Source organism: Humulus lupulus, chromosome 1 (genome assembly GCF_963169125.1).
Source record: "Humulus lupulus chromosome 1, drHumLupu1.1, whole genome shotgun sequence".
NCBI classification, from domain to species: Eukaryota; Viridiplantae; Streptophyta; class Magnoliopsida; order Rosales; family Cannabaceae; genus Humulus; species Humulus lupulus.
In genome coordinates this window covers 298,675,511-298,688,467 of record NC_084793.1, presented here as the reverse complement: position 1 = coordinate 298,688,467, position 12,957 = coordinate 298,675,511, and the positions used below count along the sequence as shown (strand labels likewise).

The 12,957-nt window shown below is 33.9% G+C and overlaps 1 protein-coding gene and 1 pseudogene across 1 annotated transcript; one reads left to right on the top strand and one right to left on the bottom strand.

Annotated features, from left to right (window-relative positions):
- Positions 1-1,635: 1,635 nt before the first annotated feature.
- On the bottom strand, positions 1,636-6,584 carry LOC133779757 (cystathionine beta-lyase, chloroplastic-like; annotated as a pseudogene).
- LOC133811419 (large ribosomal subunit protein eL36y-like) lies at positions 4,448-4,884 on the top strand. Its single transcript, XM_062246170.1, has one exon. It carries the CDS (start codon positions 4,520-4,522, stop codon positions 4,850-4,852), a length of 333 nt encoding a protein of 110 aa, XP_062102154.1. The 5' UTR covers positions 4,448-4,519; the 3' UTR covers positions 4,853-4,884.
- Positions 6,585-12,957: the final 6,373 nt, after the last annotated feature.

Sequence of the window (12,957 nt, the reverse complement as noted above, 5' to 3'; positions counted from 1 at the left end):
GTTAGTTTTATATATTATTTTTTATCAAACAATATTTTTTAAAAAAGTTATTAAATAAAAAAGTATTAAATTCACATAATGTGTCTGCCTCGACATCCAAACCAACAAAGTATTTGAAGAAGTACTCCATATAATAATTACATAATTACTACAAAATCAATTAAATAATTACATAACACAATATTTTAAATCCTAGCCTTACATGACTTCCTATTGTGCCCACTACCACCACATCTGCTACACTTACGTGGCTTGACAATCTTTTCCCCGCGTGAAGCATAGCGATTTGTCTTTCGCCTACCCACTTTCTGCTTCCTGGGCCTTCCTACAGGGGTTTTCTCAATGGGGACGCTGACAACCGTATCTCTGATGTGATCAGGGATTACCCATTCATCCTCGTTCCCAACAAGGTAAATAGTATCTTTATAAGTTTCCTTCAATGCCTCGATTCTATAGTAAGGGGAACACAATGAGTAAATGTTTATGCTTCTTTTTCTGGCTGCAGCAAAAGCATGTACACAGGGTATCCCAATGGTTTGGAACATGCCAGAAGAGCATGATTTTGTGGCCAAGTTCACCTCATCATCAACATTACCATCGACCACAAGAAATTCATGATGACCAAGGACTTGGACATCCAAAAAAATTGCTTTATCACCTATTTGCTTCAAATCCTTTTCCATCTCACACTACAAGAAAAAAATGCTTTTAATAACACCGAAAATGTGTTATCAAAACATACGATAACACTTTCTGATGTGTTAAGACTGACTATGTTATCGTAGGTCAGGGTACTTTACATAACACTTTATCAGTGTTATACATATGTGTTATTGTACTGTCAACGATAACACACTTTCTGTGTTATTTTAATAAATATATAAGTGTTTAATTATGTTATTTATAGTCGATTATATAACACATTTCAATACTTATAAATTTGTGTTATGCTACACATTAGTATAACACTTTTTTTGTGTTATACTACACTTTAGTATAACACATTTTTGTATTATACTATACTTTAGTATAACATTTTTTGTGTTATACTACATTTTAGTATAACACGTGTTATATTAGCTTAAGGAAACATATTCTTTTTTTACTTACACAAAACTAGGAAAACAAATATGAAAGTTGAAGCCAAATAAGGTAACATAAATAGATTTTTATTAATTACTCAAATGTAATTACAATATTTAGTCTACTAGTCTAGGCTTAAGAAATCATATTACAACATAATTTATGCCCAATTCAGATTCCTTTATCACTAAATACAAAACAAGAAATGTATACAAAAATTAGTGAAATACATTCTTCCATTCTAAAGGCCTCAACTACAAATGTTGTCAAGAATTACTCCAAAGAAATCATCTCAATACACCTGCACATTGTAAAAAAATAACTTTTAGCTTCTAGCTTCTATAAAAATAAATTGATTTTCACCTCTGCTAAATTGATTTTCACCTCTATTAGGGTAAAAATAAAAAAAAATAAAAAGGAGAACAAAAGCTTCTGTTTTGGGGGTAATCTCTGAAAATTACATAGGCCAAAAAACAAAAATCTAATGAATAAAACATACCAGCAATACAAGAGAATGTGCAATATTCATATTTCTTAAATATATATACACATCTAAATTCCAGACCAGGCATAATCTACAACAACAGAAGAAAAAGAAATCCCAGACCAGATGCAATATTCATATATTTCATAAAATTATGCATAAAACAATATGAATCTACTTTCTCTAGTATAAGTATAGCTGTAATATCACAAAGATATCTTTCAAGTATAGCTGTAACGAATGACTCTGTACATGAATATTAATGCTTTCTTTAGTTTCTTCTTCTTTAGACTATAAGTATCTAACTTTAAAATGTTTCTATATCTTGGTTCCCATAGGTATCATATGTATACATCAAAATTTATTACAGGGAAACAAATGATACTAAAAGTCAAAAGCTACCTGCCAAATTTATTTTCTATTAGAAAAATGATAAAATTTTTAGGTATTGATATCCCAAGACACGAGGTAAAACCTAAAACATATACGTTTCTCATAGAATTACAGTTAGCAAACTGCATGATTAAGATTCTAAAAGCATCCTATACCAAAAAAGAAATGCTTATAGTGAATAAATTCAACAGAAAGAACTTCAAAAAGAAAAATAGAGGTGACCAAGTCCAGAAATAAATAAATAAAATCACAATCTAATCAAAGAAAATACAAGAATGAAGATTACATACCATTATATATTTGTATATATTTCACTTTGCCCCAAATTATGTATTGGACAATCATGAGTCATGACATAGATTTCCTCTCTTTGCTTCTATTGCGCCCCATATGAACCTAATAGATTATATTATAGAACCTGTGAAAAGTGAAATAATAGCCAATGGAAGTTCTGTTAGCAAAAGCAACCCAAACTATTATTAACAAACAAAAAGATAACATGTTATCAAAATCTTGTATTACATGTTCCTCTAATTGCTTGATTTTATCATCCTTCACTTTCACAACCTTTTTCTCCCTGACAACATACATACACAACATTCATGTTATCACAGAAAATAACATTACCATTTTATGCGACCATACTCTTGGCTTCACTTATCACATCAATATATAATCACACAGGTAAGCCATGAAGTTGGTTCAAAATGAATCACACTCAAACTATTTGCTATCATTGGTCATCCAAAGCTATAGAAATAAAATTAGGAGATGACTGCAAAACATCATATTAAGAATTGCTGCTAAAACTAACAGCTTCCATAAATTTTAGCATATATACACGCATTGTGCTCTAAAAATTGTGTCAAATATGTGACTTATTGAATAGCATGGCCTGATAAAATGTATAAGTTGGGCATTCAAATCAGTTTTAGTTTTTTTTTTCATAATCTGAATCTGAGGAATTCGCCTCATTCCACATAAGGAAAAGACCTTGAACCTGAATCAAATTTAAACCTTAGTTATATCTTCCCTTGCTCAACCATATTTATTTATTTATTTAGGGAACGATACTTGTTTTGATGGAATAATAAGACAAGTGTGATACCCTTTAATCACATGAGGATTAGACATTTACAAAACATAGTTCCTTTGCTCAACCATATGTGAAACAGCATAAAAAAGCCAAAAAGGGATGCATACCAAAACTGATTGCTATGCTGAAGTACTTGGTACTTTCGACAATATGCTTTGATAGTGCAATTGAGCCAGTCAAGAAGCTCAACACAGATCCTACACCTGTAGCCTGAAAAACATATCCAATTAAGTTTTGGAGTAAATTGGTTTGATATATTGCAGCAACAATCTCAGGTTACATCTGATGCTAGTACCTGACAAAAATGCAAATCATGTCCAGGATGATCAACAAGGCCTGCATAGTTAACTTTCGTCACCCATGGATGGGACGCCAGAAACTCAGCAATCGTTTGTGCATTACTCTGCCAAAGAAAGAAATGCATTAAAATATACAATATAGTACTTCATATAAGTATTAACTTTACAACTTTGAAATTAATGTAAAAGAGCAGATGGTACAGCAAATATTTGCATATGAAGAATCTCATGTTAAGTTAGAAGGTAAAGCATTAATTACTAACATAATTCAAACTTACCCAAGATGCACAGCACAAGTTCAAGTACATATAACAGAGTTACAATATTTTTTTGAATTAGTTATGTGAAGTCAAGACAATGTATATGATAAATGACCAGGCTATAATTCATAACTACAAGAAATAAATATTAAATAATTGCGACCTTAATAAGTCAGAGCTTTATAGTTGTAAAAAAGGATTATAAGAAAATTATAAAGTGATAAAAGCATGAATTTTCACCTGCTGCTTCTCAATTCGTAAAGCCATTGTCTTAATTCCTCGTAAGCAGAGCCAACAATCAAATGGAGCCAACCCAGACCCTTCTGCATTTTGTAGAAAGTACAGCTCTTTTGCTAATCTGAAAAAAAAAATTATAATAAGGGCCTGAAGTTATAAATTATAACATTACAGTTCACAGTAAAGAAAGTCCATACATAACCTTTCCCCTCTTACAGCCAGTACACCTACCATCACATCACTGTGCCCAGTAATGAACTTGGTAGCTGAGTGCATAACAATGTCTGAATGAAAGATGAATGAATCAAAATCCAACAGTTTTATAGAGGAAATAGAAAAGAGTAATCTGTAGAATGTAAAGTTCATGTTTTATATTGCTACCAGCTCCTAGTTCCAGAGGTTGTGACACTACAGGAGACATTATACTGTTATCCACCAAGACAAGAGCATCATGAGCATGAGCCATTTAAACTATTTCCTGAAGATGCACAAAATAAATAAAGAAAAATAATTGCACTTTAAAAACATTACCAAATCATTCAATTATGACATTTATGGCAACAAATAATTGAATAACTACTTAATTCTAGCCGTCTGTGTTCTTCGCCATTATTTCCTTCACCTTTGCCACTGGTTTCTGGTTGCAGAAGCAAAATTGTAAGAGGTAATGGCTCCTAAGCAGCCCAATACGGGCCTCTTTGTGGGTTTTAACAGAGGAGATGTTGTGACCAAGAAGGAATTAGCTCCAAGGCCCTCTGGCCGCAAAGGGAAAACCAGTAAGAGGGTACATTTCGTCAGAAACTTGATTAGGGAAGTCGCTGGATTTGCACCATATGAGAAGAGGATTACTGAGCTTCTGAAAGTTGGAAAGGACAAGCGTGCTCTGAAAGTGACTAGGAGGAAGCTTGGAACCCACAAGAGGGCGAAGAAGAAGTGTGAGGAGATGTCCAATGTTCTCCGCAAGATGAGAGCTGGTGGAGGTGCTGAGAAGAAGAAATGAGAATTCTTTTTCTGGTTGTATTTGTGTTAGCCTTAGAATCCAAGTTCCTTTGAGATTTTGATCTGAGACAAGACTTCATTTCAAATATTTGTTTGTTATAGCGACATTAACTCTGGAAATTATGAAATGTGCCCTTTATTTTTGGTTTTAAAAAAAAAACTACTTAATTCTTTTATTGATTCTATCAAAAACAAGTTTAATGTCTAAGAAAATATCAGACAGCCAGGAAAGATGGTTCTCTACCTAGGTTACAATAGATATCCAAGTAATTCATCAGCCTTTTGAGAAAGGATAAACCCACACACTTCATATAATTCAAAGAGTACAAGTGTCATATTTGGGCATTAATTTAAGTTTATCTTCTCTGTTTCTTTTAAGCATTTACCAGAAGTAACATTAAAAAAGAGAGAATAAAAAGGAATTAGAAAATATAATAGCCAGATATCTTAGACGAATATTAGAAACCATTTGTCGAGGATTTGTGGGACTCTCCAGCCAGACAAGCTTTGTCCAGGGACCAATTGCAGATGCTATTTCATCTAAACTAGTTGTATCAACTCGTCTACACATTATAAGCATGATACTTTCAGATTTTACTCTGAGGCTTCATAATATATTTGAAAAGTGAGCTGCACTTACTTCACCATGACCCCTGTCTTTGGAATTACTTTTGACAGCAACCTATCAGAACCACAATAAATGTCATCTCCAGCAACAATCTCTTCACCTAAAATCACATTATTATATCTTAAGAAAAAAAATTCAAATAAGACAGCAGCTACAAATTCCACCAAGGGCCATAAAGGCATAAACGATAACCTAGTCATTAGAAAATATCCACAAGCCAAGAGACACCTCTTCATGGTAAATTTATTTTATAAACCGAAGGACCCAAATCCATCTCATATGTTAGACAAGAATATATCCACTTTAATTCATTAAAAATATATCCAATTCATTGGAATATCCATATTGATGCATGCTGCATTTATTATTTTAAAATTTTAAAAAGAAAATACTGTAACTTCAACTTAGTGATAAATAATTAAAGATACAAAAGAAAAAGGAAAATAAAAGGGAAGTACCAGTCCCAACAAGATGGGCTACAGCAGACAGAGCAGCCATTCCACTAGTGAAGCAAAAAGCACGATCTGCTTTATCCAGCTTGGCCAAAAGGCTATACAATAGAATAAAGCTCAACATAAAAAAAAACTCCCAGAACAAGGAAAAAGTAGCAATATTTGAGATTATACAACAATTACTTTGACTCATATTAGTAACAAAAGAAATCAGACCTTTCAAGAACATCTCGTGTAGGATTTCCACTTCGAGTATAATCATAAGGACCATTTTCTGTTGCTGAAGGCTGCAATTAAAGCATAGAACAGTCAAGTTACAATGAAGCTTAGAAAGTAAGAATTATATATATAAAAAAAACTGTACTTTAAATCATAAAATTCCACTCTTTTAAATATACCTGCTTGAAAGTAGTTGTTTGGTACAGTGGAGTACTGATTGCTTCATAAGGATCAAGCATGTCCCCAAAATTCATCAGCAAAGTTGATATTCTCGGCTCTTTCAGCTCAATATCTGCTATGGATATAACAGTTTAAAAGAGCAAAAACTACACAAAACAAATACTGAGCATGGTTGCAGAACCATCGCACAAGAACCACAAACCATTTAAAGAGTCTAAAATACCATCGATCAAAGCTGAAGTGCTCAAATCCATCTCTCTATCAATCGAACAATTCAATTCAAAATTTTCCCAACGCAACACCTGATTTCTCTTTAGTGATGCTGATTTGCAAAACCTCGAATGCCCAAAATTGGTTAAAAATCTCCCGGTAGTTAAACCCTTAAAATACACCAACCCAAAATTTAAATCAGACATTCTTAAACTCTTCAATGTTGCTAATAAAACAGACAAATATTGAAGTAAAAGTTGTCAGTCTTGAAGTCAATGCTTTCTTCATTTTTTTTCCTCCAATCATTCTTTGACTTCATTATCTTAGGAGATTTTCCTTTAATCAATTATAAATTCTAAAATACAGAAGAAACAAAAGGGCACTCCTAGAAATCCCTAGATAGATATATGAAAAGTAAGTAAAACATAGATATTTGATTCAAAAAGCAAAATAAACAAATAAGCCATTAAACCACTTGTATAACTATGCTAAGAAATGCAACTCCTCTAGCTTATATGAAACTAAAACCCCATATATATACTCACTAGCATGACATTACGTAGCATAGCATTGGTTTGTTCCCATTCAGAGATCGGTACTTCATCTCCCTAAATTTTCCCTCATCAACGAGTATTATCATCTAAGCCAAGTTACCATCGTCTCTTATTTTCATTTTTTATCTTCATATTAAGGTTTCCAAATTTCCTAGCCAGGCAAACAGAAAGTGAAATTAGAGTGTGAGAAGAGGCTTACAACGTCGGTAAAATCAGAGGCGAGAGAGGTAGGAAAAGGCCTGAGAGAGAAGGAAGCCATCAGAGTAAAAGACAAAAGTTAGGGCTTGGGTTTAGGTGCTGAGAAGATGCAGAGTAGTCGTGGGTGAGATGAAAGGCTCCATTTTTTGTTCCACTATTCCATTCTAATATGTATATCTTGCAATGAATTCAATTTTCTGTTGCTGAAGGCTGCAATTAAAGCATAGAACATTCAAGTTACAATGAAGCTTAGAAAGTAAGAATTATATATATAAAGTTGTAGAGATTTGTCGCAACCGTTCACCTGGGTTGTCACTCCGAGAAAGAGGCGTTGCTCACGGCTGTCACATGAACGGTCTGCCCATGCCCAACATCTCCGTTGCATGCCCAAAGTGAAGAGAAGAGTGTGAGATTTAGAGAGAGAGGAGTGATAGCGACTGAGTTCTTCGGAATGAAATGAGTAGAGGAATATAAAGGACAGAGGCGGCTGGGTTTGCTTTAGTAGAGAGGGTGATAATGCGATGAGAGATTTAGCGAAGACATAAAAATAATCCAGATCTGGAATGGGGAAAAAGAAGATAGGTAGAATAGAGGAGAGAAAATGAGAGCTCTGGGTTTAGGTTGAATATTGTATGGAAAATTCTAAGAGAGAATAGAACGGGAAGAGGGAAAAGGGAAGACAAAACCAGACTTGTGAAAGTATAACAAATACGTTTTCATTTTAGTTTGCCGCTTTTCAAAGCCCGCCTTTATTTTAACTTTCATTATTCTTTACCGCTTTTATTTTAACATTAGATATTATAATACTTTTTGAATAAACTTATATTTATGTGTTGTGGAAAGTGGTATTTGGTGTAGTGTCAGGTGATAACACAGTTGTTGCTGTTGCAGCTCTTTCACGTCTATCTGCAAACCAAGACTGAAGAGTGAATCTTATTGTAATATCCAACATTTTCATAATACATTTTTTATTATAAATCAGAGTTTTAATACATAAAATGTATAAGTTTACAAATTTAAGAAATAGTAATGGAAAAATAGTGTTTAAAATATCATTTTATGTTATCAATGAGATTAAAGAGAGAGAAACTTGAGTAGTCAAGTATTGGACCCAAATGTTATATAATTTTAATTGGGGATTTTATAAAATTAAGAAAGTTTTGCTAAAGGGCTTATTTGAAAAGAATTTTAGTATTTTGGGTCCAAGTGTAATTTAAAAAAAATAAAATAAAATAAAATAAAAGGCTTCAGCCTTTCTTTTTACCCGAGCCCCTCTCTCTCTCTCTCCTCAGAAAAACTTTCTTCTCTCTCTCTCTCTCTCTCTCTCTCTCTCTCTCTCTCTCTCTCTCTCTCTCTCTCGTGCGTGCGTCTGCCCGATCACCGAACATCCACCGGCGGTCACCGTTTATAGCCACGCGCCAGACCGTTGGATTCAGAGGCCTCTGAACTATCGACCACGCGGGAATCTAGAGCTCACTAGCCGATTAAACACCTCAACTGGTCGATTTAAGTTCGGCCACCCCGCGACTTCAAAGTTGCGATTCGGCCACCTCGGGCATCCGTTTGCCAATCTGTCACCACCATCGTGTTCCTCGTGTTGTGGGCTTCAAAACCCAATAACTTGTTCCTACATCTACCATAGTTGGGTGGTGGGCCCACCACGAGCCACCGCGATCCATCGTAGAACGACGGTCGAAACTTAGTGTTCGAGGTTCCGAAGTACGTTTTGAGTTTCAGAAAATCATCGTTTGACTTGTTGTGGAACCCAATCATTGTGGTATAATTTCTTTGACCAATATATTGTGATTGATTAAAGTAATTGTTATTATGTGTATTTATAGTATATAATTATATATTATTGATATATGGAATATTTTCTGTAATTATACTGGCTGTCTGAGATTATATGTATTTTTTATACAGGTTTTGATTTTGGGATTGTCCACTTTATAGCCGTTGTGCTGTCCAATTTTCTAGAAAATATTAAATATTAAATAAATTATATAAAAAAAATACATATTTAATTGATTTTCCACTAATATGGAAATTATTATGATTAATTAATTTTAATTATTATTGTTATTGTTTTGTTAAGTAAATCAAGAATACAGATTCATGTATATATATATATATATGAAAAGTGTGATTTATAGTAAACCTATTATTTAACCATTATTATTGTATGTTAATATTTGCATATTAAAATAATATCAAATATTATTTTCTTACCGTTATTGATATTTGTAAGACCAGTGAATTTTTTAGAAAGTATATTTATTATATCACTGGAGTTGATATTATGACTAATTATTATCATTATATTGATTATTACAATTTTATGTTAAAAATATGATTTCTTTTATAAAATGACTATTTGAATATATACATTCACATATGTATTGTTATTAATATTAAAATAAGTTTATTTATAGAATTATTATTATTATCATGAGAGTACATTATTTTATGAGCAAGGTTTAAAGCATGGTTTTATATGAAGAGTTAACTGCATTACGTTGATAATAATTATTATTATCATTTATATAGTTTCTGGTATTGTTAATATACACTATCAATAGTGTATATTTACGGATTTGATAGAATTTAATAAATGATGTGCCTTGAATAGGATTTGTATGGATTTGATTGATTGACTCTTGGTGAGCCGTTTTAAAATAAGCTAAGGACCTAAGGTAAGTAAATCTCACCTTTTGTGCTTAAGTGTAAGATGCATGACTACATTGATTGTGTACATCTGATGAGTTAAGTATGGTATGATGATGATGCATATGATAAGTATCTGAAGAATGGTTATATGAATATCATAAAGGTGTTGTGTGATATGTAATTGATGAATTTCGTGATATGTGAAAGATGTCTTACTTGGTTAAGATTGATATGAATTATGTGCAAGTATGTGTTCTTATGTTGATAAATATGTGGATTACTTTTATGTTCATGATTTTTGTTATGTGTTATGATATATGAAGCATTTAAGTTTTTAGGCTGGAAACCTTAGACCTGAGTCATAGCTCTACGTTAAGGTATAACAACACCACCAACCCAAAGCTTCATGTATTATGACTAAAGATATTTTGAGTTATATGAGATGTGATACATTGCCTTGATTGAATACCATCAAACATGAATCATGAACATGAACATTGGCATTTCAGCATCTACATGTACGCATGGCATGTATAGTTATGTGATACATTATTATGTGATGTAAGACCATGCATATGAATATGAGAAAAGTTATGAAATGCCTTGAAAAAGTCTTATGTAAAGTTGAACATTTTAATGACACAAGGCTTAAGCAAAGTGATAATAAGATGTTAAAAACGGTGCCACTGTTTTGATGAAGCAATTAAGTAAGTGCAATGAAGAAGACGGGGGTCTATAAGGCTTATAGTGGCTGCCCACTGGTATGGGCTAGGTCAGAGTTGACCATTCAGATATGTTTGCCATGTTTCCGTCTTTCTCCTCCATATGTGTAATAAGTATGGCAGCTATGGCAACGATGAAATGAGTGTTATGATGAGCCTAGCTGCGATGATGGCTAGCCGGAGGAGAACCCATGGGAATCTATATGATATGTGTAACAAGCCCTGCAGGCATTGGCCAAATCAAACAGTGTGCACAAGTGATATTGGGCCCATAAAAATGTGAAACTAAAAGAAAGAGCATAAAAGTAAATTTTGAAAGTGCATGAGCAATAATTGAAATGCATAAGTATATAAGTCAGCATATTAGTATATGTGCACTACAAACTCACGACATTCATATGTATGTGTATGCATGAGATTTGCTTACTGAGTGTTAGCTCATTATGTTATTTTCCAACATTTTTTCAGGTGTGGCTTTAGCTGTTGAGCAACTTGTGGAGCACGGACTCAGTAGCAATGTAATAGTGGTTTAGAGTTTTCATATGGCTACATTAAATTTAAATTATTCATACGTTTAATAATTTCTATTAATAAGTTTATATAAAAGTTTTAAATTTTTCTGTATTTCTTAGTATCATTTTATTTAAAATTCATTTGGTCAAGTGCCTTACATACTCGTAAACCCTAAAATTACAAGTATGTGGCGGACGTACCCTACCATAAGGTCATCACACTTATGAATTCAAGAAAAGTGGCGACTGGAAAGCTCTTTGCCTCCTTGGTTTTATTATTAAAGCTTTTTGCGTAGTTACTCGTCATGATATTGTATCGGTTACCAAGAAAATAAGCGCTACTCCACCTTTCAAAGCCAATTCCCTCTAGATATTGAGCAATGGGCGGATTAATTACCTTAATCTTGTCAAAGAACTTATGAAATTTCGTTCTTCGAAATGCTTACGATGCACACCCCATGATGTCTTGCACGTGGTCAGTTTTGAATTTTGCCACAACATTCATACATATATGATGGTAACATGCACCGTGATACGCATCTGGGAACACAAGCTCCAAAGCATGATTATGTTTTTATGCCTGTCCGATACAAAAGCAAGGTTCTCAACGTCCCTTATGGCTTCCTTCAATTTTCTCATGAAATAAGTCCAAGAGTTATGGTTCTCACTGTCCACCAATGCAAACGCAATTGGAAACAACTGGTTGTTTGCATCCAATGCAACAGCACAGAGCATGTGGCCACCATACTTATTCTTCAAGAATGTGCCATCCACACAAATTACAGGACGACAGTACTGGAAACCACGCCTAGAAACACCGAGGGAAAATAAGCAATACAAGAAACGACCATCTTTTGCTACAAAATCAGTAATTGTACCTGGGTTCTTATGCTCCAACTGACACAGGTATCCAGGTAACTTGGAGTATGATTCCTCAGGTGTCCCTCTGACATACATAAGAGCCTTTTCTCTGCATCTCCACGCCTTCTCATAGCTCATTTCGACCCCAAAACGGTGCTTCATGTCCTCCCTTATGTTGTTTTCCATGTACCGAGTACCATCGGTAGCAAATTTCCTCTTGATTAGGTGCCCAACAACCCACGGTGATGCTTGACGGTGGTCCTTATCTCGAATTTCTTGTGAGCAAGTGTGTACTTCATTGTATACAGTAATCTCGAACATTTCAGATCGCATTTTTTTCTTACCCCTCAATCTCCAACCACAATCAGGATCCTTGCAGGTAATGTACCACACATCAGTCCCAGATTTCTTCACCATAAACTCAAAATTATTTTTCATCGCAAATATGGATGCTTTGGTTTTCAATTCAAGCTTGTTCTGAAAGAACTTCCCAAGGTGCAATTCTCCTGAAGCTTTGCTGGTTGAGGAATGATGTTGATGTGAAGCCTCTATATCCTCTTTGGTGAACATGGGAGCACTCCATGTTCTACGATCTTCACCTAAGTCCAATGGAGAACTCCATCTAAAACTATCATCGGTTCTACTTGGACCTGGACGACTACTGTTGGTCCCGGATGTTTGCCGATCTTCTATTTTGCACTCCTCATCAACCATAACTGTAACGCCCTAGCTACCCCAGAACAGTTACGGTGAACAGTGAACCAGAAATTTGACTCGTTACCCGAGTCCTTTGGTTAAAAACGTGATCTAAGTGTTATTATCAGGTTAAGGTGAAAACCAGTAAAAGGAAAGGGTACATTTCATTAAGTAAATAAATTGCTCATGAGCCTTTGAAAACGTTTA